Source organism: Cynoglossus semilaevis, chromosome 8 (genome assembly GCF_000523025.1).
Source record: "Cynoglossus semilaevis isolate Cse_v1.0 chromosome 8, Cse_v1.0, whole genome shotgun sequence".
NCBI classification, from domain to species: Eukaryota; Metazoa; Chordata; class Actinopteri; order Pleuronectiformes; family Cynoglossidae; genus Cynoglossus; species Cynoglossus semilaevis.
The window spans coordinates 15,645,265-15,668,377 of record NC_024314.1 but is presented as its reverse complement, the minus strand read 5'-3'; the positions used below and the strand labels follow the sequence as shown (position 1 = coordinate 15,668,377).

The 23,113-nt window shown below is 39.0% G+C and overlaps 2 protein-coding genes across 3 annotated transcripts in view; one reads left to right on the top strand and one right to left on the bottom strand.

The window, feature by feature from the left end:
• The window catches only part of caprin2 (caprin family member 2), a 15,022-nt gene extending 8,250 nt beyond the window's left edge, over positions 1 to 6,772 (bottom strand). Inside the window, exons 1-6 of the mRNA XM_025058142.1 lie at positions 6,434 to 6,772; positions 3,550 to 3,805; positions 2,767 to 2,829; positions 2,595 to 2,681; positions 1,230 to 1,468; positions 169 to 251 (exon numbers count right to left, since the gene is read on the bottom strand). Of these exons, the coding sequence (XP_024913910.1) occupies positions 169 to 251; positions 1,230 to 1,468; positions 2,595 to 2,681; positions 2,767 to 2,829; positions 3,550 to 3,792 (715 nt within the window). The 5' untranslated portion in view covers positions 3,793 to 3,805; positions 6,434 to 6,772. The remainder of the gene's footprint in view (positions 1 to 168; positions 252 to 1,229; positions 1,469 to 2,594; positions 2,682 to 2,766; positions 2,830 to 3,549; positions 3,806 to 6,433) is intronic.
• A 1,269-nt stretch (positions 6,773 to 8,041) lies between these two features.
• On the top strand, positions 8,042 to 22,550 carry tmtc1 (transmembrane O-mannosyltransferase targeting cadherins 1). Of its 2 annotated transcripts, XR_003050343.1 has the most exons (20): positions 8,042 to 8,549; positions 10,813 to 10,990; positions 12,008 to 12,081; positions 12,466 to 12,642; positions 13,237 to 13,312; positions 13,453 to 13,556; positions 14,463 to 14,652; positions 14,981 to 15,102; positions 15,833 to 16,000; positions 16,601 to 16,714; positions 16,804 to 16,947; positions 17,350 to 17,458; positions 17,578 to 17,680; positions 18,129 to 18,264; positions 19,074 to 19,218; positions 19,375 to 19,512; positions 20,213 to 20,335; positions 20,669 to 20,814; positions 20,870 to 20,910; positions 21,317 to 21,455. XR_003050343.1 is itself a non-coding variant. In XM_008315242.3 (19 exons), the coding sequence occupies exons 1-19, from the start codon at positions 8,239 to 8,241 to the stop codon at positions 21,440 to 21,442; spliced, it is 2,616 nt and encodes an 871-aa protein (XP_008313464.1). In that variant the 5' UTR covers positions 8,043 to 8,238; the 3' UTR covers positions 21,443 to 22,550. The 2 variants fall into 2 exon arrangements, 1 of the variants encoding a protein (XP_008313464.1); XM_008315242.3 differs by lacking the exon at positions 20,870 to 20,910 and having other exon boundaries at positions 8,043 to 8,549; positions 20,669 to 20,746; positions 21,317 to 22,550.
• Positions 22,551 to 23,113: the final 563 nt, after the last annotated feature.

Sequence of the window (23,113 nt, the reverse complement as noted above, 5' to 3'; positions counted from 1 at the left end):
CATTTTCAGATGATTGAATATCAATAAAACAATATATAAAGGCACTCTATGTAATTCTGTTTAGAAATTGGTCACTGCGATAACCACTGCACGTGGTAAAGACCAACCTGATACCATCCAAATAATAAAAATGTCCTACATTTCGGAAAACACTGCAGTGAAACTTACATGTGGATCCAAACACTGGTTTGTCTTTGCCTTCCAGCAGGTCCATGTAGGCCTGAGCTGCCTCCTTCATCTGCTCCACTAAACTACGACACAGTCAAAGGAACAAGATGTGGATTATTTTTTTTATACAGATCATGTGGGATTTGTCTGTTTTTTGTTTTTGTTTATTCCTCGGCCAAAGGAGTGTAAAGTAAAGTTAGTACTGTTTATTCCATTAACTGTTAAAACGATATTCACACTTGGTTGCAGGTTAGTTTTGGGCGACATTACAGACGTTTCAGGTTCCTCCAGAATTACTGGACCAGACCTGACACTGCTGTCATTATTCAAATCGTTATTTAGAATTTATTAATTTAAACACGGTTCTGCATGAGAGTTCTCTAAACTGAACATTGATAAGACCAAGGTTTTCCTCACTAGCTTTGTTTACATTATATACAACATGTTAGTTGTACGCCATACGTTGGATTTTTCTGCACTCTTCTGATGTCCTAAATCAGGGGTGTCAAACATAGGGCCTGCAGGTCAAAACTGGCCGGCTAGAGGGTTCAATCCGGCCCGATGAATTTTCAAATAAAAAAAAAATGTACTCCATGTTCATGATGTTTTGTAAGATTATATTTCATTAAATATTTATATTTTATAATATGCTTCTACTTCTTTGTGTCAAAAATAAGGGGAAAAACATTTCATGGAAAATTTTTCATGGGCTTTTTTTTTGTAATTAATTGTGATGATTGTACTAGTCCGGCCCACTTGACATCTAATCAGGCTGTATGTAGCCCATGAACCAAAATGAGTAGGACACCTCTGTGCTTGATTATGATCTAACCACTTTAGCATTGGTGAGTTACATAGGTAGGTAATGTATGCAAGTTCTGACATACAAGAAAAAAAAAAAGCTCATGTCGGAATTCCGTTACTATGGTGCAACGTAACTCGCACCATAGGAACGGAATTCCGACATGAGTTAAAGACTTCCTGTACTGAGCAAAAAAAAAATCTGGAGACTAGCCGTTAACGTTATTTAACACAAGACCACGGCTCTTAGTGCCACTCACTCAAGTCGGTTGTCCCTTTTCACTCCAAGCAGTTTGGCCAGTTGGTCCAGCAGGTGCAGCTGCTGGGCAGAGGTGTGGGGAGCCTGGTTGCACCCAGACAGCAGGTCTCTCCTGATGTGTTCGTGTTGCAAACTGTGGAGAAGATGCTGCAACTGAAGCACCGTGCTGAGACGCCGTCTCTCGGCCTCGGCCTTAAGTACTTGGTCCTTTTTCACCACTTTTTTCTGGGCGTTCAGCAGCTACAGAAGCAGCACGATCAGAAGAGAGAGATAAATGTACCATGTAATGTCCATTTACTGTTAAATGCTCATGCAGCATAACTCAAATTTAGAACGGTATCGGCTTCAATTATACTGTTTAGTAATTATCCGATATCGATATCAATGCGATTCTTTTATCCTCCATCATGCTACGGTCTGTTGTTGCTGGGATGATAGTGTACCTGGCATATCGGACGGCATGGGTTTTAGTTCATTTCTTTTGAAGTTTGATCCTGAAAGTTTGACCAATATCGACCAATCCCCGCCTAGTATATGTGAAGCAATTGGAAGCCATTGGAAGGGCGTTCATTTTGGGTCTTCCTAGTGGTAGTACCATGCCGTGATCACTTGGTGGCACCAGTATAAATTGGACTACTGTTGGTCAGAGACCATCACGAAAAGATGAAGGAATGTAGAGGTCAAAGCGGGGACTTTAAACCAAAGGACAATGACTTTCAAAGACTTTCAAACAAAATCTTTCAATTAATTTCACTATGATTCATAGTTTCGAAATAGGCCTGTTATTATTCACAGAAAAGGTTCTCCCTTTTTTAATAAAGGGAGGACAAAAGCTGATTTCCAACACTTTGGAATTTTTTGTGCTGAGGCTTAGATTAGCACAGCCAGCTTTGCTCCAAATTATCAGCACCAGTGGATTTTTTGGGGTCCAATTTTCTTAACCGCACTGCAGACTTCCGAAATAGAAAGCGGTTCAAAATGAAAGAAAACACTCAAGAGGTGGACAGCTGACAACGGCAGGTTCGTTCATTAAATCAGTGTTTGTTAAACGCAGTCCTTGACTAAACATTTGGCAGTTCATTCGAAGGCATAGCACCAACTTTCCGCAAATTAGTGGGATCATTTAGCTGTGCGGGTTTCAAGAGGTGGGGCGCGGATGAAAAATTATCCAATCCACATTTATTTTTGTTTTCAAGCCCTCTTGAAAACACTTATCCCATACTTTATTTTTGTCAGCATAGGTTCAAGCCCTCTTGAAAACACTTATCCCACACTTTATTTTCCCATACGTTAGCATAGGCCCAATACAATCAAATTCCATGCAAATATATTCAACACCTAAAAGCCATTCAGCAAAACTACTCACCGTCTGGGTCAAGCTGTCCAGGGTTTTTTGCAACTCGCACACAAACTCCAGATGATGTAAGACCTCTTCATACTTTTCCACAGCTTTCTGAAAAAAAAGGGTCAAATAAAACCTCAACACTTCACGTCGACGGAATAACAGCGTTTACGTGAAATGCTGAGCCATTTCCTACCAGTTGATCTTTGTTCAGTGTCTCACCCCGAGTCAGCCTCCTCTTATAGTCCTCCAGCTTTAGCTAAAGTAGACACACCAAAAAATGTAGTACATTACTTAAGACTCAGGGTTGACTCAACTCAACTCATGTGATGACAATGGCCATGATCTTGATCACCTCGGTGTTTTTTACAGGGGTTCCTCGATATAGGACGTTTTGTGGTTACGTTGCCATCTCCCTCAAATTTATTAGTAAAGTCTTGGTCAATCATCCCTATATATGGCAATTAAACTCGGCAATTAGTTCGCACTGGAACTAGTTGGCAAGTGGAGCGGACAAATACACTGTCAAGCTGCGCTACACATGGAACACCATACATCGCATTGTGTTGGTTTCTTTTGTTTGTTTGTTTTTTTTATAGGAAATTGTTTGCACCTCATTATTGCTCCCAAGTTTAAGTCATATTGATGTTTTCATGTCCTAGAGCCAGGGTTTGCCCTGTTCCCCTTGAAAGGCCTTTGTTGTGACTGAAAGACTGTATGGATGTAAGTACTCTACATCTATACAGTCTTCCATTTACAACTGGACCCTCAAAGGAAGCTGTATTGATGATGTGGGCCCCCTAGTGAAAATTAGTTTGACACCCCTGTCCTACAGTATGATGCGCAATGTAGGCGAGTGACGTGACTTACGGTGAAAAAAACATTGCGTTACATGTTAGGTATATAACTCCGATAATACAACATTTGTCGCATGTTGGACCACTACAGTGTTATGGTATGTACTAATAAACCAGCTTACCTTTTTCTTCTCTAAATTGCGGACCTTATGTTTAAGGCAAATCAGGCCGTCTTCGATATAGGTTTCGTATCCGTAGTACTCTGTGGAGATCTCAAGTCCACTTTTCCACCCAGTGGGTGAGTCAACTACTAGGCTTTCAGACATTGTTGGCTTCTCCCCCTGATGGTGGTCACCTCCATCTGAGGGCCCCAGTGAGGTGGTGTTGGTGACATTCAATGTAGGACAGGAAGACAGCTGTACCATGTTGTACTGCACACTAGAACACAACAGTGACACAAGTCAGGCTCTTTCAGGGCATTTAAGTAGTAACACAGAAAATGGTGCGAACTGAAAAAAATGACCAAGAGTGGCCTAAAAACACATGACGCAACTTAATTTTATAAATGCGCCAAACAACAGGCCTCCAATCAAAATCAGTTGTTTTTTAGCATAAACATCCCTGGCCCACAACCGGCCGGTTTTAATGCCCACTAGAACACAACAGTGACACAAGTCAGGCTCTTTCAGGGCATTTAAGTAGTAACACAGAAAATGGTGCGAACTGAAAAAAATGACCAAGAGTGGCCTAAAAACACATGACGCAACTTAATTTTATAAATGCGCCAAACAACAGGCCTCCAATCAAAATCAGTTGTTTTTTAGCATAAACATCCCTGGCCCACAACCGGCCGGTCAGCACACGGATTTTACAGATTTGCAGCCGATCATTTTGTGCACAACTTTTCCAAGCTCACCATTTGTAATACATGTAACACTGAGGTTTACAGTGGGAAAGCCACTGTAAACATTTTCTAGATTGCGAGAAAGAAGGAGGAAAGTGAACTCGTCATTGTGACACAGCACATCACTGCACATAATGAAATGCGACCTCTGTTTTTAACCCATCACCAAAGTGAACAGTGGGCAGATTTAAGCGCCCAGGGAGCAGTGTGTGGGGACGGTGCCATGCTCAGAGCACCTCAGCAGTAACTTGGCAGCTGGTGGACTCGAACCTAAAGCCTTCTAGACCCAAGAAAAAAAAATTCTGTTCTTAGTTGACTATTCTGCCAAATCTCATACTTAAATCTAGTCCCATCAAACCTGTGCCTCGCATATAGTGGGAAGGGTGTGGGGAGGGCATGAGAAGGGACTTTCAGTATAAGGTCTTATTTCAAGCTTGAAGGATAAACAAGCCTCCAGTCGCTAGAAATTCCGTGTGGGGGCGTCTTTCCCCTGTGGGGTTGGCGGGGGTATGACGGAAAATAATTGAGAAACCAACATTGATTTGTACATTTTGAATTCAAATGTCATCATTTTGGTTTTCCCCACAAGTAATACCATTCTGTAAAGGATTACTTCTTTTTTTTAAACCCTTTTTACATTCAAATCCCCCCACAACCTTGGGCCTCCATATTTATCCAAACTTTACTTCAAATTTACACATCCTCTAGTACCCTTTGCTCCTCATCCTCAGCCTTTCTGATCTCCACAGCACCTGCCATGGGTCTTAGGCGTTTTAGCTGCTCTGCCCCCTAGGACTGGAACGCACTCCTGCTCTGTACCATGACATCTTTGCCTACAAGTCTCACCTCAAAACTCAATTATTTGAATCAGCTAACCTCACATCAACAGCAGCCTCTGACAGCACCATCATGTTGCAGTTAACATTTAGCTAGTAGTAGTATTAGGAGACATGTGGTCATTAGGGTTTTGTAATGTAGCAGATAGTAGACTAATTATATTATACTGTACAGCCAATTGACAACCACCACCAGTAACCAACAAAAGGCTTAAAATTCTGTCATACTTTAACCCAAAACATTGTCATATGATAAATTATAAAAGAGATCACAGCTTTGTTTGATATTACAACGAAACCTATTCAACATTATATCTCAAAATGACAATATAATCTTATTTCCATACATTGCAGCAAAATATGGCAACTTCATCCTTCTGTATTTTTGTGTTCCATTTTTCAAAATAAGATTAAATTGCCTTTACGTAAACCTGTACGTTTTGTTTCAAAGTAACACGATTTGTATGTTCATTAATGTTTTTTTTTTTTGGTCTTGTCCCAACAAGTTTGGACGTCAAAAATGAATAAATTGTCATTCTTAGATTGTTGATAATGTTCAAGCACATACTGCTGCTGCTTTAACCATGGTCTATCATCTCTACTGCTAGTCTTATCGGAGGACCACCTCCACAACTGAGTGCAACATATAAAAAACACATTTCTCTTTCTGTTTTTATTTTATACTGTACACTACAATAGTGCAAAACGCATTTTAATGAACTCTTAAAAACATTAAGCTTTGTTTTTAATAAACTGTAATGTGAACATGGGTATTATGACCATTACTGCTTAAGATTTCTTATTACTGAAACTAAAACATGCAAAAGCAGTAGTTAAAATTATGAAACCATGAACTGTGCTAATGTTGTTTTCTTCAATCACAAAGAAACTTCGAATTAAACACTCCAAGTATCCAAGTATCATGTCACCCTGAATAAAATACCAGCTTGGTAAACTGCGGTTCCTCCCACATCAAAACAAATAAGGGAGTGTGTTTAAAGAGTGTGTGTTAAAAGAAATATTAAATCACTCCAGTCTTCTCCAAGTGGATGCCGCAGAAGGAAATTAAGAGAGTGACTTCCTCTTCTTGTGACAGAGCCAAACTTCCATCTATCGGTCCATTTTCTACCGTTTATTCCATTTGGTTAATTGGCGAGGGCGGGGAACCCACTTGACAGTTCCGCAGTGCATGGCGAAAATGACACACAGCTCGTCACATTTTACGGTTCTACCTGAACGTATGGCAAACTTTTAAGATATAGATAAACCCTTATAAGTTGACTGACTGCGACAAATCGACACAAACAAAACGGTGGACCAACCTACCTCGTGTCTTACTGGTTACTCTCGACAGACAACAGAAGACGGACTTCTGAACTCCACCGGACCTAAGAGACCACGACCCCACTTAGGAGGACGCAACCGTGCCTGCTCACACCTTTATATACCCGGAGGAAAAGCAAGGAGGCACATCCGGTGAACTCTCACATACAAGGTGACGGGCTAATAAATATCTGGATAAAAAATTAATTCCTCTAATTACTTGGGCAAATTTTATACAGATAAAAAAAATGTCTTTTTCAAAAGAGACCAGGCAAGGAAAACCGCAGAACGATATTAAATTACAATACACAGAGAAACACTAGAAATGAGACACACAATACCACCGATATGCAACAAAATAAAGGTTTTTTTGTTTGTTTTTAATTTATTTTTGTTTTATTTTTTTATTTATTATTTATGTTTTGGTATTTTTATTTCTTGGCACTCAATCATTGGTGTGGCTGCCCAGGAGATGACGATAGCAGTGGTTGCACCCAGTGCTATTTGTTAAAAGTGATTTAAATTCCACTCATGAGCTACGATATGGGAGAAAAATAGTTCAAAGTGATCTATCTAACTGTCATATTCAGTTGTTTTGCTTAACTAAACCTTCAAATTGTTTATTTTTTACTGGATGTCTTAGAGTAAGGATAAAGGTTTGTCTTTTATTATTATTATTATTATTAATCTTTATGAAATCTGCTATATTATTATTATTATTATTATTCTTTATGAAATCTGTCTACTCCACTGACCCATCAAAATCACTTTACGAGCACTATTACTATTGTTACTTCCAATGTAGTACTGCCCTGATTTTATCACTTATACTGCCGTGTGAAATGTATAACATGACTGCTGTATTTTGATCAGGCTTTCACTCAACTATAGGTCAACTATCATTTGTTGCCTTTTTGGGTTTTTTATTTATTTCTTACTCCTACATTTGTTGTTGTTATTGTGCTTGATTTGATTGAATGCTTCCTTGGTCCTAAGAATATTTTTACACTCAATATATATGTATATATATAGTTAATTAAAAGTACTGAATCCCTGCTACTTGGGATAGCCTGGCGTGAGCGACGTTCTGCGCATGCGCTTGCAGGTAGGTTCCATTCCGACGTGGCGTTCACTAACCTTACGAAAACTATTGTATCCAAGCCCGAAAGTTGACACCACTTAACATTAACAATTACATTGTTGATATTAATTAAACCATTAATTAAATAATTGGCACTGTAACAATCTCTTGTTGTTTCTTTAAGAAAAAGAATACGATTAATGTTTCATAGTAGGGTTTATTTATAATCAACACAACATTCTATTGATTATAAATAAATATATAGTATACAGAGTATACACTCGTTGTAGTTCATGCATAATTATATATATATATGAATGTAAAGATATCACCGTATTTATTGTCATTTATAAAACTTCCTCCCAAACACACATACACACACAAAAGTAACGCTTATTAAACATACTGACATACTATGTGATGTCGTCATTCAAAATATTACTCCTAACACAGTAAATCAATATATTGTAAAAATGTTTGTTTTGTTTTTTTATCCACCTATTCACTATCCGTTGCTTAAAGACGTTCGTGAGAAATTAGTGTTTTCCTGAGCGGCCCTGAAGGTAGCACAGTCCATCAACACGGTCGTGGACATAAACATATGCGCCGTCCATGCAAAGCATAGCACGCACCGTTCTGTCCTTCACGAAGGCGGAATGGACAGAATCTCCGGTGTCGTGGACTTCATTCTCAACCCAGCGAAACCAAGGGTGAGTCCTGGCTCAACATGACATTGATCCAACCGGAAAAGAAGCACAGAAAGGACTCTGCCCACCAACAGCCGTGGCGCCTTGTCCGGCCAGAGACGCTATGGGTAGTGCTTCGCAACACGGTGCTGACCACCGTCTCTGTCCTATGTTACGCCAACTCTCTTCATGGGGAGTTGGTACACGACGATATGTGGGCGGTGGTCAACAACCCAGATGTCCGAGCCGGCTCCAGTGTCTTGAACATCTTTAGCAACGACTTCTGGGGCAAGAAGATGTGGGACAACGCGAGCCACAAGTCCTACAGACCGCTGTCCATACTCACCTTCAAGTAGGGTTTTTTTTGTTGTTGTTGTATTTTCTTAACAACCCGCCTTGTCGTTATTGTGAGACACTCATACTTACCACCACATCTATGTAAACACAGACAGAGGCTAACACCACACAACTCTTAATGCTGTTCATACATTTTACGTAATATGACTAAGGTTTCTAGAAAGACTGCGCGGGATTGTAATATGACTAAGGTTTCTAGAAAGACGGAGCGGGATTCGATTTCAGGCGGGATGTTTCATGACTTTTGTCCGATTTTTGCTCAGCGTTCATTTTTTAGTTATTATGAAACATTTCCCACAAACTGAAGTCAGTCACGTGATCTCTCTTCAGTTTAACAACTTTAGAATAAAGTGGTTGGAATCTGGAATTAAAGATACTAAATGAAATTCGGTACCTTTGCACCCAATTTTTAGAAACATAAATCCTTGTACAATATGTCTACATAGCAAAAGAACAAAAATATCAGAAGTTTATGTTATTTTTGCAGTGATTCTAAGAAAAACTGATTTTGATGCAGAGACATCTATTCTGACCAAGAAAGAAAAAAATAAAGACCAGGGCAGGTGATTTTGTTTTTCCCACCTGTACCTTTGTATTCTTGGTGTCTTACACCCCCTCTTGCCCCAGGTTATTTTTCTGTATGTATTCAGAGGCAGTTAGCAACACATTTCTAACTACTACTGTCACTACTACTATGTCTGGTAAAAATCCTTTAACCTGACAGTAACTTATTCTATTCACTTGTTCAGCTCTAGTTGTGAACACTCTGGTCACCTCTTAGCATTAGAGATGGGTGGGCTATCAAGTTTTTCATTGGATCAATACAGTTCTAAAAGCAATACAGAATGAGATTATGTTTTGTATGCCAATATATCATGGTTGGTGTAGCGGTTAGCACGCCTTTTTCCTGTCTGGACGTAACTCCTAGACGGTACCTATTGGTATCTGTTGTAATGCCTACAACACTATTGTCTACATCCTTTATTTTCCTTTGTATCAGACCTTTTCTTTCCTCCTTTCTGCTCCAATGCCGTGCTGACTTGATCATTCTATCCTCAACTTTCCTTGTACACCTTCCTGCCAGTATCCCCTACCGTTACTTTAATTCACTTCTTCCTCTTCACAGTCAATTCACAGTCACCCTAAACAACAACGCCCTACGCTGGCTTTCTACACTCTTCCCTATCACTACTCTACAATTTCCTGCCTTTCTTACATTGCACTTCCTTCAGAGGAAGTAGTCCACCTGCGATAAAAAAATAATCTGAACTTTTTTGGGTGGAAATTGTTGTCTAAACAGCAGATCAGTTTCGACAGGCGATGCCAAGTATGTGGTTTCTCTGGGGCTTGAACCCAGCACCTTCTGGATGTAAGATACACATCTGCGATACGCTATAGAACCACTAATAGATACATTTGAGGTCATTTTGAGGTATGCGCAAACCGTTTAGCCTCACAGACGAGTCCACCTGTACGCACCGTCCTCTGCTGTTAACGTAACTACATAACACCCACCACTAAACATCCCAAACGATTCCTCTTTTACTTGTACCTGAAATCCATCTTGTGTTAAGAACACACCTTCAGCCTTGAACAACGCATCCAAACCTTCCAGGCTGAAGCTAATGAACCTTACACTTGACTTCAGAGCCTAAACCCTCGCAGATAATCCTTTCTCCATCTCCATCCTCATCCACACAAGGGTAAAACCTAACGTAGCGTTACCTGAGCTGGTAGCTTTGCCAGGCGTATTGTAGATAAGAGGAGGTACTATTCTTTGTCAGAAATAATTTTCAATTGTGAAGCTGAAGAAATAGCAACAATTTCAAATGCATATGTTGGCAGTTGAAAGCACTTCCTGTTTTCTCTCGTTAAACATTCTGCCCATGGATTGCACAAGCTTTCATTTGTCAGAAAGTTGGGTGCTCAGGACAGATTTTCATGTCGTTCCTCTTTCCTCCATAACTTTATTTTGAGAGTTTTGGAACTAAAGAGAGAACCTGTGATTTAGTTTGCGGGAAATACTTCACAGTTAGTTGCTACGAGAATACATTTTTGCGCCGAAGAACACTTGATTCTCAATGTATGCTGACTTTGGAATTGGCAGTAATTGGTATTGACAGGTCATACAAAAAAAATGTCTTAATAAAACCAAGTTATAGACATTTATGAGTTAACAATTTCTTTTATTTTAAAGTACTGTACAGTGTAATGTTTTTAATTTTTTTTCTTCTTCTTCTTCTTCTTCTTTCTCTCAGGTTGAACATCTTGTTAGGCGGTCTGACTCCATTATATTTCCACATTGTCAACGTGTGCTTGCACTGCGCCGTGACCTGCCTGCTCATGCACACATGTCACCGCTGTGTGTTTAAAGACTCCCGTCTGGCCTTCATCACAGCTTTGCTCTTTGCTGTGCACCCTGTCCACACTGAAGCTGTGAGTACAGTATCCCTAAGTAATTTAAATTCCGTGTGCGTGCGTGCCTGTGTGTCTTGTGTGGTACCGGAGTGAGAGAGAGGAGTTTCGAGTAATCCGCTGTGAATATTACGTTAAGTTGTTTTGGCTATGGTCCACAGTAGCCTGTGTACTCCTAACTGAACCTTGAGTCAAACGCACCTGGCAGTATCATCATTTTGTGCCAAGGGACGCTACAATGTTTTTGACTGATTAGAGGCTAAGATATATTTATAATTCACCATTGGGTATTCGCCTCATTATCTGACATCAAACATCACCCATTTTTATTTACTGATGGCTGATGTCAGTTGACATCTGATACATTGGTGCATCCCTAAGAGGTGTGTATAGATAGATAGATGGATAGATGGACGGACGGATGGACAGGTAGGTAGGTGGATAGATAGACTGATTGATTGATAGGTAGATTTATTGATTGATTGATATAACAAAGTGGCCTAGAGTCCGACTGACCCATTGCTGGAAAAGTTTTGTTTTAGAAAGAGTTTGGTTTAACAAATTCGATTTATGAAAATCTTGGGCCTAAGCCTCTTCAAGCCTTTGAAGTCTTTCGCATGGCTAGCTTTAAAGGGCGTACGTCTAGACAGCTTCGAAAGCGAGGTCCATGTGGACAGCATGTGAGTTGTGAAAAAGATTCAGGAGCAGCAGGCATTGTCAGTCACACTCGCATATGAATCTTTTGAAGCCGTGCATCAGTCACACTCACACACACACACACACTAAAGACATAAAAACAAATCGCTAGCTGCTAAAGCTGTTCTTCTGTCACCCATCTGTATTGGTGCGTCCATGTATGGGTCACATGTTCAGCAAAGGTTTACTTTCAATGTGATTGTTACATTAAAATAACCCTTGGTTTATGCAAATATTTTGAAAGGTACTTTTGTTTTTTTATTCAAATGTTTTCCAACATGCATCTATGTTTCCTACCATGCAATGTGTGTGTGTGTGTGTGTGTGTGTGTGTGTGTTACAGGTGTCTGGTGTGGTGGGCAGGGCAGATGTTTTGGCCTCCTTGCTGTTTTTGATGGCTTTTCTGGCCTATACGAGGTAAAAGGACTCTTCGTCTTACCAGAACGTTCTCCTCTCTTTTCCATATACAAGTTAAGACAAGTCAGATTGATATCGTAAAAAAAAAAAAGTTAGCGATGTAACGGTAGAACCGCCAGAATCACGCGTCTTGCCAGTTTTGCAGCCAATTTCTTTTTTTTAGGCTAGTAAGGTCACATTCCAAGCTGAAGCTAACATTTGAACTCTTTATGGTGAACCGATACATTTCCAAGCTCACTATTTGTAATGTTTTGAAATTTTAAAGGAAATGTTTCAATATATATTTGATATGAGAATTAAATTGTTGGCCGACAATCACTTTAGTTTTTGTACCTGCTGTAAACCGCTGAGGAAAACCTGGATTCTTTTCTCTCTCTGTGTCAGAAGTGTGGATGTGTGTCTTTCTAAAGACTCCCTGCCGTCCACCGTCTCCGTGTGGTCCCTCTTCTTCAGTTTGCTGCTGGGCACCTGTGCCATGCTGGTGAAAGAAACGGGCATTACCGTGTTCGGAGTGTGTGTTTTTTATGACACACTTGTCCTGTGCCGCAAGCCCCTCATTAGGTAAGAAAATCCTCAGGGTTTTGTTCACTTTTGTTGCCGCCGCTCTTCATTTTGATTGTATCATTAGTAAAATGCAGTGGTGATTTTTTTTTAAATTTAAAATAATAAATACCCCAAATATTTGATCCTTCTTTTATCTTTATCTATTCAATTTTCTTACTTACTCTGGATCTCCTTTTCCTATTCCAATCCTTACTTCTCCCTAACTCAGTGGTTCTCAATTATTTTCTGTCATGCGCCCCCTTGGGGACAGAAATGTTTTCACGTCCCCTGCAACCCACACCCCCATTAATTGAAAAACTATTGAGAACTTGATAACATGTACATTTTTATCTGTACAAACCACTGTATGAGTTGCTGCCCCCTAGTGACTGGAGGCTTGTTATCATTCAAGCATTACAGCAGTGGTACACTGATGTCCACAATATCGGCATATCGGCAAAATGTTTATATCGGACATCCCTACACAAAATGATGTAACAAATTACGTTTTTTAAAGTCATTAAAAGTCACAGGTGATCATGTGACTTTGCAATAATCTGTCCTGACCAGTGAGTACTGTCATATGGCTGACCTCTGTCTGTTTCTCTACAGTCAGCTCTGTAGTTCCAGACGAACAAACCTCCTCTACGGTCCTTTCATTAAACGGACCTTTGTATTATCTGGATATGTAAGTACTGTTTTTGTTTGTTTTTTTTTCTCCATCACAGCCATGAAACATGTTATTTATTGTCTTCTGATTATATATTCTTCAATTCAAATATCAAGTGTCACCTTCCTCTCTCCGCCTTCCCTTGCTCCCTGTGGCAGGTTATCATTATCATGTCTGTCAGACTGTGGCTTATGGGGGGATCCATGCCTCTTTTCTCTGAGCAGGACAACCCTGCTTCCTTCTCTCCTCATCTGCTCACCAGGTCAGTGTTTCAGAAGCTCTGGGCACCGTCCACTGTTTATGGTCCGAAATCGTCTTTGTTTGTTCTTTTGTCTGTCACCATTTACATCACAAAATCTTTGGCAACTACGTTTCATCTTCCCCAAAAATAAACTTGATGTAATCACTCCTTCTAGTGCAGCATTCAACCAGTTGGTGTTTGGCACCTCTACTGCTAATTCCAATTCCGATCAGTTGATACAGTTGTCCCGATCTGGGATTCCTTCATGATCAAGACTAACCTTAGGTCAGTCGTTCTCCCTGCGTTCCTGAAATCGGTTCATTCGAGAGTCAATTCGACATTCAAGGAGTGCAGTCAGTTTCTCCGACCAGTGTGTCGTGTCAGGGCCTGGTGCTGAACAGCTTTTCATTATGGGGACTCTTTCCTAAATGTCATTGTGATTATTAATGGTTCTTACCCTGGAAAGTTTGGTTCGCTTTCAAAATGATAGGAAAGTAGGGGCTCAATCCGATACTCAGGATTGGTATTGGTCTGATATTGGTCAAAATTTCAGGATGGATATCTAAGGCCAAATGTTCAACTTAAATTAGTGCGACGAGCCATAAACAAGGACACTATCACCTCAGCATGCTGGAGGAGAAAAGAAGATATCGGATTGATATTGGTATCGGCAGATGCTCCAAGCTGTAGTTTTGGTATCGAACATGAAAAAGTTGTATCGAGCCATCCCCATTAACAAGCCCATCCAGTCTTCTAGAGGAGATTCGGAAGATACTTTTTTCTAGTCTAGGCCCTTAGGAGACATTCCCTAAGAAACTACCTTGATGACTGTTCCCTTTATAGTTAATTTTTTTTAATGCTTTTGTTGATGAATATTTCTTCTACCTATTATATTTATCAAGTCCTTTTCCTGTCAACTCTTTGCAGGACTCTGACCTACTCCTACCTTCTGTCCTTCAATGCTTGGCTGCTGCTTGCCCCCATAGTGCTCTGTTATGACTGGCAAGTGGGCAGCATTCCCCTGGTGGAATCTGTAGTCGACTTGCGCAACTTGGCCACAATGCTGATGGCTGTTTTGATGGTTTCTTTGTGTCTGACCTCTATCTTCTTACTACAGGTACGACACTTAACACCAGTTGTGAGAATAATCTCAGAAATTTATAAACATTATCTGCAACCTGGTTAGCCATTGGGCTACCAGACTAGCCAAGGTTTATTGTCCATTAAAGTGAACTGCACTTAATCCTCAAATGTATGGGTAGACTGGCCAATTATCAATAATGGAAAATAAGACGGGTAGAAAAAAGTTGAAAGTGATGAGCATGTATAGTCTGTATAATTTTGTGATTTTCACATAAATAATAGGTGTGACATTTAATATAAATGGGCTAATTTCTCACTTTACCTTGATTTCTTTTCTTTTATCTCACTCTCTCTGTCCGCAGAGACAAGACAGTAGAGAAGTGTTAATGGGGTTGTTGTTTTTGGTGTTTCCCTTCATTCCTGCAAGTAACCTCTTCTTCAGGGTCGGCTTTGTCGTGGCTGAAAGGATTCTCTACATGCCAAGGTGAGGGAATGGGGCTGTACAGTAACATTTATAATAAAGGCTGTGAACGGAAAAACATAAATGGATGCCAAAACAGTTTTTATCCCAGAAGTTTCAATGCCTTTTAGGTCAGTCATGTTTTCAAGACAAACAAGCACGGCTCGTGAACAGAGCCTACAAAGGTTGTTCTTTTTCTCAGATTCCCTCCCTCTGGACCTGACCTGGGATTTTGTGGGAAACCTATCCCTGCTCCACTTTAGATATAATACATGGGTTAAAAACCTGTCTTAGTGGATTACACTACAAAATACTACATAAATATAATATCTAAGCTTGCTAGTTAGTTAGCATCCATCATAGTAAAATAGTATTGTGCTTATACAGAAGCTAAGCAAACCCTATCCAGCAGGCTGCAGTCTGTCTCTCCATGTACTTCCAAAACATGGCATGCACAATTGTTTGGTGTTTTGTTGTCCAATAATGACACAGAAGCTCAGTGTTTTTACTGCTCATAAACTCCCATAATGCCCAGCTGTAGGAAATCCTTGTTCTCCACCATTGTACACCAGTGTGTCAGGTCCAAAGGGAAACCTTTGCAAAGGATTTGACTTTTTTTTTTCCAATTTTCTAAAACCACGCTTCACACCTGGGATTTCTTGTTTCTCGAGCTTAACACTAACTATTTGAACTGATTTACGACGTTGCTTTAAAACGCCCTTTTATTATTTACTACCCTTTTCTCCTTCTCCAGCATGGGCTACTGTATCCTCGTGGCTTATGGCTTCAGTAAGCTGTGTTCAATGGTAGGCCGATGGGGGAACGCAGTCCTCACTGCCTTCATGCTGCTTCTGCTCCTGCTGTTCTCCTTGAAGACAATCCAACAGAACTACGTTTGGGTGTCCAGGGAAGCACTCTTCAGGTAAGAGTACAAACACAAGAGGACAGTAAATCTATCGATCTACAGTATCGATCAATCAATCGATCGATCTATCTATTAATCTAATCTAGTCCTCTTTTTCACAGAGACAGGTAAAACTGAACAGTACTGTCTGTGTGTACTCTTCAAGGATCGAGTTGTAATACAGGATTCAGTCTGTACTGGCGAAACAGTCCTGGAGCTGATTTCTTCAGGCGTTCCAAAAGACAATGTTGATCTTTTCAGCCTTTATTTGTTGACTATTTATATTTAATGAAAGAACTTAATGTTTTCTTTTGAACGCTGCAACCCTAACTGAAGTGATATAAACCTCTGTATTTCTTCAGTGAGGGCTAAAGCACCATTCTTCCCTAAAAACTAGAGATATCTGATAATATCTGTCAACCAGTATTATCGGTAATATACCGATATTAGTGTACTTATGTAATATTGTTTTTTTTCTGATAATAAATACTTGAAAGCAAAGTTTTGCCCAGATGATGCGACCTAAAAAAAGTGAAAGTGAAAGAAAAATAAACTATGACCTGCGTTTATTTTAACCTTTTTTTAACGTATTATTCTCTTCTTTTTCTCTTATTTCAGGTCTGGAATCCAGACATTGCCTCACAATGCTAAAGTTCACTACAACTATGGCAATTTCCTGAAAGACAGTGGTCGGCACGATGAGGCGATTCACCACTACAATACTGCCTTAAGGTTTGACTCTCCCTGTGACACAAATACTTCCCAACAGTGACTTGATTTACACCATGCATACTGTATGTTCTCCGTCTCTGTCTCCTCAGACTTTATCCTCGACATGCTAGTGCCTTGAACAATTTGGGAACTCTTACACACTCTCCGGAGGAGGCTGAGAAATACTACAGGAGAGCACTTGACACCAACCCTCAACACAATAGAGCCCTTTTCAACCTGGGGAACCTCCTAAAGTAAGAGAACGATTACAAAAAAAAAAATCAATCATACAATTCTTTGGGCCATAGTTTTAACCAGGGATGACTCGAAACAACTTTTTCATGTCCTATACTGATACCAATACTGCAACTTGTAGTACCAGTATCAGGTTGCTGAGGCGACAGTGTTCCCGTTTACGGTATTTGGGCTTAGGTATCAGACTATAACTGTTTTGTTTTTTTTCATTGATTTTCAATCATGAAATTTACTCTGTATTTGAACAACTTTTAAACTTAATAATAATAATAAATATATATATTTATCTTATTTATTATTTTATTTTTATTATTTATTTTAAAAAAATATTGATTTCTTTATAACAACTTTTAAGCTTTTAAAGCTTTTTAAACTATTTCCTGTATTCTAATGTGTGCTAGGATGCAGGGCAAAGAAAAGGAAGCCGAAACGTTGCTGATGGACTCCATACGCTTTGGACCACATTTCGCTGATGCTTACTCCAGTCTCGCATCACTCTATATTGAGCAGGTAAACCATCCAGAATGATGTCGTCTTTACCATCATATGGACACAAACATGTACCAAACATGTTGTTTAGTTTTTTTGCAAATTAAACAATGCGTTGACCTCTGCATCTCCCCCCACAGAAACGATTGGCTGAAGCCGATGAATTGTATCTGAAAGGCATAAAGAACTGTCCAGACAACTCAGACCTGCATAATAATTATGGAGTGTTTCTGGCTGACACAGGTCAGTTAAAAGAGAAGACAATATAGTTTTAATAACATAACGTAATAATGTTCCAAATTGGACTTTTTTCTAATAACAAATAATAATAATAATAAAAAATGTTCCAAATTGGACTTTTTTTTCAGTATCCCATCTAAGTAATTTGACCTAATACAGACTCTAATGACAGTTGATAATCACTGGTCTAGACCTACAACTGAGATTCTTTCTCTCCATAAGATCAGAGATTGCAGTAATGCAGTAATTCCGATCTTTGTACTTGTTTTGTGCTAAGCCACCTCACCTCACTCTAAGTGTTTGCAAACCAAGTATTATTGCACATTTGTTCATATAGCATAGTGAAATGTATGTGTGCAGTAAAGTACTTTTGAATTCATTTCACACAAAAGCCATTAGGGAGCTAGGCTAGTTTAGCAGTAATGTTTACACCCTGTGATCACCCCTTTAGGAGAAGCCGAACAAGCTGCAAGTCATTACCAGCAAGCAGTCCAGCTCAAACCTTCACACTATGTGGCCATGGTAAACCTGGGCCGTCTGCTCCGGGCCTCCAACGATAACAAAGCAGCAGAATATTGGTACAAGAGGTAAGTATAAAAAAAACATGTGTATTGTATTCACTAAGAGAGAGGCTCATGGTTGGTCGCTATTTGCTCAATTCATTATTTTCATTCCAATCCTTGTGTATCAAGCGATAACTAAGCGAGTTTGCAAATATTCTATAACAAGGCTAGGTAGCGCTAGGTATCCCGCGATATGATACTATCTCCAGATTGTGCTGCATTGTGGAAGTTTACAAAAATTGCAGAAGACTATTGTGAAAATCTGTTTTTGACAACTGCATGTTTGTTTGTTTGCACCAGTATATTGATAATGTATTGCAAGAAATAAAATGTCAATATTTTGGTACAATCCATTATGTAAAGTGTTACAAATTTACAAATTTCTGAAAAAAAAATACAAAAAATATATTTAGGTGAAAATGTTTGAAATATATATACACTAATATACCCATGGCGCACCACCACACAAAAATCTCACAAAAAGTATACGTAATAAAATATAATAATCTTCTCATTTAAATTTACTCACAATTTACCAACGCAGTGTGAAATCTCTGCCTGTTTAGTTGAAGACATTGCTGACATGCTCGCAGGAATTGAAGAAAGACACTCACAAAGATCTCCTTTGTGAACAGCTCTGATTCTCATTGTTTAGTTTCCATAGTCGTGCTGTCATCTAGTGGAAGAGTATTACTATTATTAGGTAATACATTTAATGATGTCTCACGGCACAGTGGTTGGAAATCACTGAATGAAACAATAACACAATTATACATAGTTGAACACACCAGGTCTGAGCCTTTACTCTATTCATTTACATCTTTTCCCTTTAGGGCACTGCAGGTCACGAGAAAGGTTGACATCTTGACACCACTTGGAGCGCTGTACTACAACACAGGACGTTACGAAGAGGCCCTGCAGGTTTACAGAGAGGCTGCAGCCCTACAGTCGGACAGCATTGACATCTGGCTGGCTTTGGTGAAAACACACACACACACACACACTGACTCACACTCACACACAGAGGTCATCAAATCTGGCTTGTGTCAGATTGATTAAAAAACACACACCTGGCCTCTGTGTATTTCTGAATCAGAAGTGAACACATTTTCTTGTTGGTTATTTCTTATTTAGGTTCAGGTGTTGGTGATGGCTGGTTATACCGATGATGCTGAGAAGATGACCCTGGACATCATATCCAGAGAAGGCAGCTGTATTGAATGTTACCGTCTTCTGTCTGCCATCTACAGGAAGGGTGGAAACTTAACACAGGTGTGTTTGTGTAGTCGACGTCCAACAAATGTATCTAATATCAGACTGTGTTCTTAACTTCAATATATGTCAACATATATATATGTGTGTGTATATATATATATATATGTGTGTGTGTGTGTATATATCTATATGTGTGTTTATATGTATATGTGTATATATATACACATATACACATATATACACACATACACGTATATATATATATACATATATGTATATTTACAGTGTTAATTTACTATGATGGAGTATTAGGGCCACAGAAAAAAATTAAATATGAGACTAAAGTTTAATCATTACAGGAAAAAAGTCACATTGTTGTGATCAAATTTATAAATAATTTTCCAATTAAATTAAGTAAATTTTCTCTCGTAAAAATACCTTTTTGCTCAAAACATTTAGACTGTATTCTCTTTTTTGTCTCGATGTGGCTCTAATACTTTGTCGTAATTTACAAATATATTTACCCATGGAAGGACGTGTATGAAGTTTAGAATGAAGTTTCTTTATAAATAAAAACCATTTTGAACAGTAAATCAAGCGATAAAGAAAATGTTACGTACTATTGTGTTATTGTAAAGTAAACAGACATGAAAAGAGGAGTCTGTGGTTCCTGGTGCAAACCAACTCTTTACCAATATATCTGGCTGTTTATATTTAAATATATGTGTGTGTGTGTGTGTGTGTGTGTATGTTTTAGGCCTTAGAGGCCCTGGACCGGGCCCTGCAGTTAAACCCCACTGATACGGCAGTGAGAGCGGAGCTGCATTTTTCCAAAGGAAACCATCTCAGAGAGATGAACCAGTTAGATCAAGCCTTCGAGGTACCGCTCTTTCTCTCCTTCTATATTTTCTATATTTCAAACATTTTCAGTAAGTCCTGTTGTTTTTAACAACCTGGTTTAAAACACACACAGACGTCCACAAACACACTAGAGTTGTTTGATTCCTTTTGTTCCGTTCTTATCTGTCAACAGTTCCTAGAAAATGTATTATTCAATGGTAATGGTACAAATTTAAAGCTTTAGTTGATTAGTTTTATTCCTAGAGCAAACCCTGCCGGCACTTTAGCTAGTCCACGGGGGCTACCAGGTGCCCCAGGACCAGATCCTGTCGAAATCCATTGACGTTAAGTCTCTTCGTTTCTCTCTCAACAGAGCTATAAACTAGCTGTTGAACTCAACCCTGACCAGGCCCAGGCCTGGATGAACATGGGAGGAATCAAACACATCGAGGTAAACCGTGGCTCAACGAGACCCTTGTGATTTCATGGTCATCAATGTTGCATGTGTCAGCAAGATTGAGACCCTTGTGATTTCATGGTCATCAATATTACATGTGTCTCATCAGCAAGATTAACCCTTTCCAGTGATACAAAAGCAATAAGCAACATCAATATGTAAGTAGTAATTCATCAGATTTTTGAAGCCTCAAAAGTCTCTGAGTTTGTAAAATCAGACCAAACTTCAATATTTAAACCAAACTCGATTCGGAACCTGTCAAAAGTATTGAAGCTTTGCAACAGGTTTAAGTACCGAATGGGGGACTTTTAACGCACAAGCTGCCACTAGGGGGTGCGTGAGATAAAACGTGATTGTGTTGGGATTTTTTTCATTCACTCAAAAATGTAAAATCGAAAGCTGACATTTAAAATGTACAAGTAAAGGCAGGCTATTTATGCATTTAGCGGATGTTTTTATCAAGGGCGACTAACAAGGGGTGTGCGGAAGTGTGGATCTACGTCCTTCCTATTCTCTCATCCCAAAACATGTATTATGTTATTTACATTTTGCAACTTTTTGCAGGGAGACTTCGCCGCAGCCAGGCAGTACTATCAGCAAGCCCTGCAGCTGAGCCCCGATTCAACACTTCTGAAGGAAAACTTGGCCAAACTCGACCGTCTAGAAAGGAAACAAGCAGCAAGAGCTTAGGATTCCACAACAAAGACTACACCGTACTGGGTTTAGGCATTTAGGCACAACATTTGGGGAATTTTGCTGTGTACGGATCCCAGAGGTGACATGGTGAGAAAAAAAAATCTCTGCGGAATCTTGTAAAACATTCGCAAAATTTCACTAGTGGAAGCCCGTGTTACCTTCATGTAACACTCTAAAGCTCGAATTTTACATAAAAATGTAAAAACAGATCATGGCTTTAATAGTTTGTTAAAAAAAATAATAATGTATTTATTTATACATTTAAAACATTTAAAATTAACAAGGCTATAACTTTTCCAAAGTAATGTGGAAATCTTGTTAAATTGCAGTTATTTTTGTTTGTCAACAATGATAGGTTAGCACTTCCCTGGCCAGCAGGTGGTGCTAAGTATGCATTGAGGTCCTGTCTCCATGGCCAAAGTTACAACCTTATAAATAAATAAAAGAATTAATCTTCTGGAGACAACATTTAAAAAAAAAAATCTTTCGTTTTATGAAATAAACTTCTATAAAGTATTTAAAAAGTACTCGAGATTAATTTTAGGAGGTCATTCTTGAAAAGAAGACATTTTCAATTTTTTTTAAAGGCTTTAATAGCATTGATCTATACAAACATAGTCTGTGTAGAAGATTGCTGAACAAGGATTAGTCCAGAGGTCACCGGGAAGAGCAGCATGAACTGTACAAAATCAATATTTGGGAGACAGAATTCATCAAACAGTGGAACATGCTTAAACCCGAGGACAGGGCATCTCGATCTCAAGACTGCAGTCTGGACCAGACTCTGGAGTCCATCCAGATCCAACACATATCAGATACAGAGGATGTTTCAGTCGCATATTTCAAAGACCAAAAAGTTGACCATGAAAATGCACTTGTACTGCAAATTGTCTTTGTTTTGTCCTAATCCAGCATAAAGCCATTGTGTTTGACTTGCACAGAATATGATGACGAGATCGTACCACAGCAGTTTAACCAATGAATATATATTTTGTATGTTGCGTTAACGTTGTATGTTTGTATGTGCTAAAGCATGAAGTATGAACAAAAACAAAAATGTGATTGAAAAAGGTGAGTTCATTAAACGTTATTGTGGTCTGGATGTTTGACCTTAAATTATAGAAATATATAGAAATATATGGATATATGACAAATCATTTGAAGACCTCCTATAATAAAAGAGCATAAATTGAAATGATGATCGGGGAAATAACGCAGGCGAGACACATTAGAGGGGGGTGCCCAATTGCGATCTACCAGTAGATGGCAATGGTGGTGCCAGTAGATTATGAGAAATTAAATACAAATATAATTATGTAGTAGTGACTAGGGGTGTAAAAACATCGATAAGCTGATATATCACAGTATTTTAGTTCACGATACTCGGTATTCTGTGGCACCTTTTCTTTCTTCTGTAGATCCCTCTGTTCCAATTTCAGTAACCTGATACCTTAAGCATGTATCAACAACAATGTAATTGTGATACATATTGTATCGTCAGATTCTTGCCAATATGCATATATTCTAAGAATATCGTCATATTGTGCCATACAGCTACATGCACTAAACAGTACCTCAACATATACACTGAAGAAAATAGGGTTTAAAAAACAAACAAATGCTTTTTGTTTAGCCACACTAAATGTAATGATTATTGTAGAAATT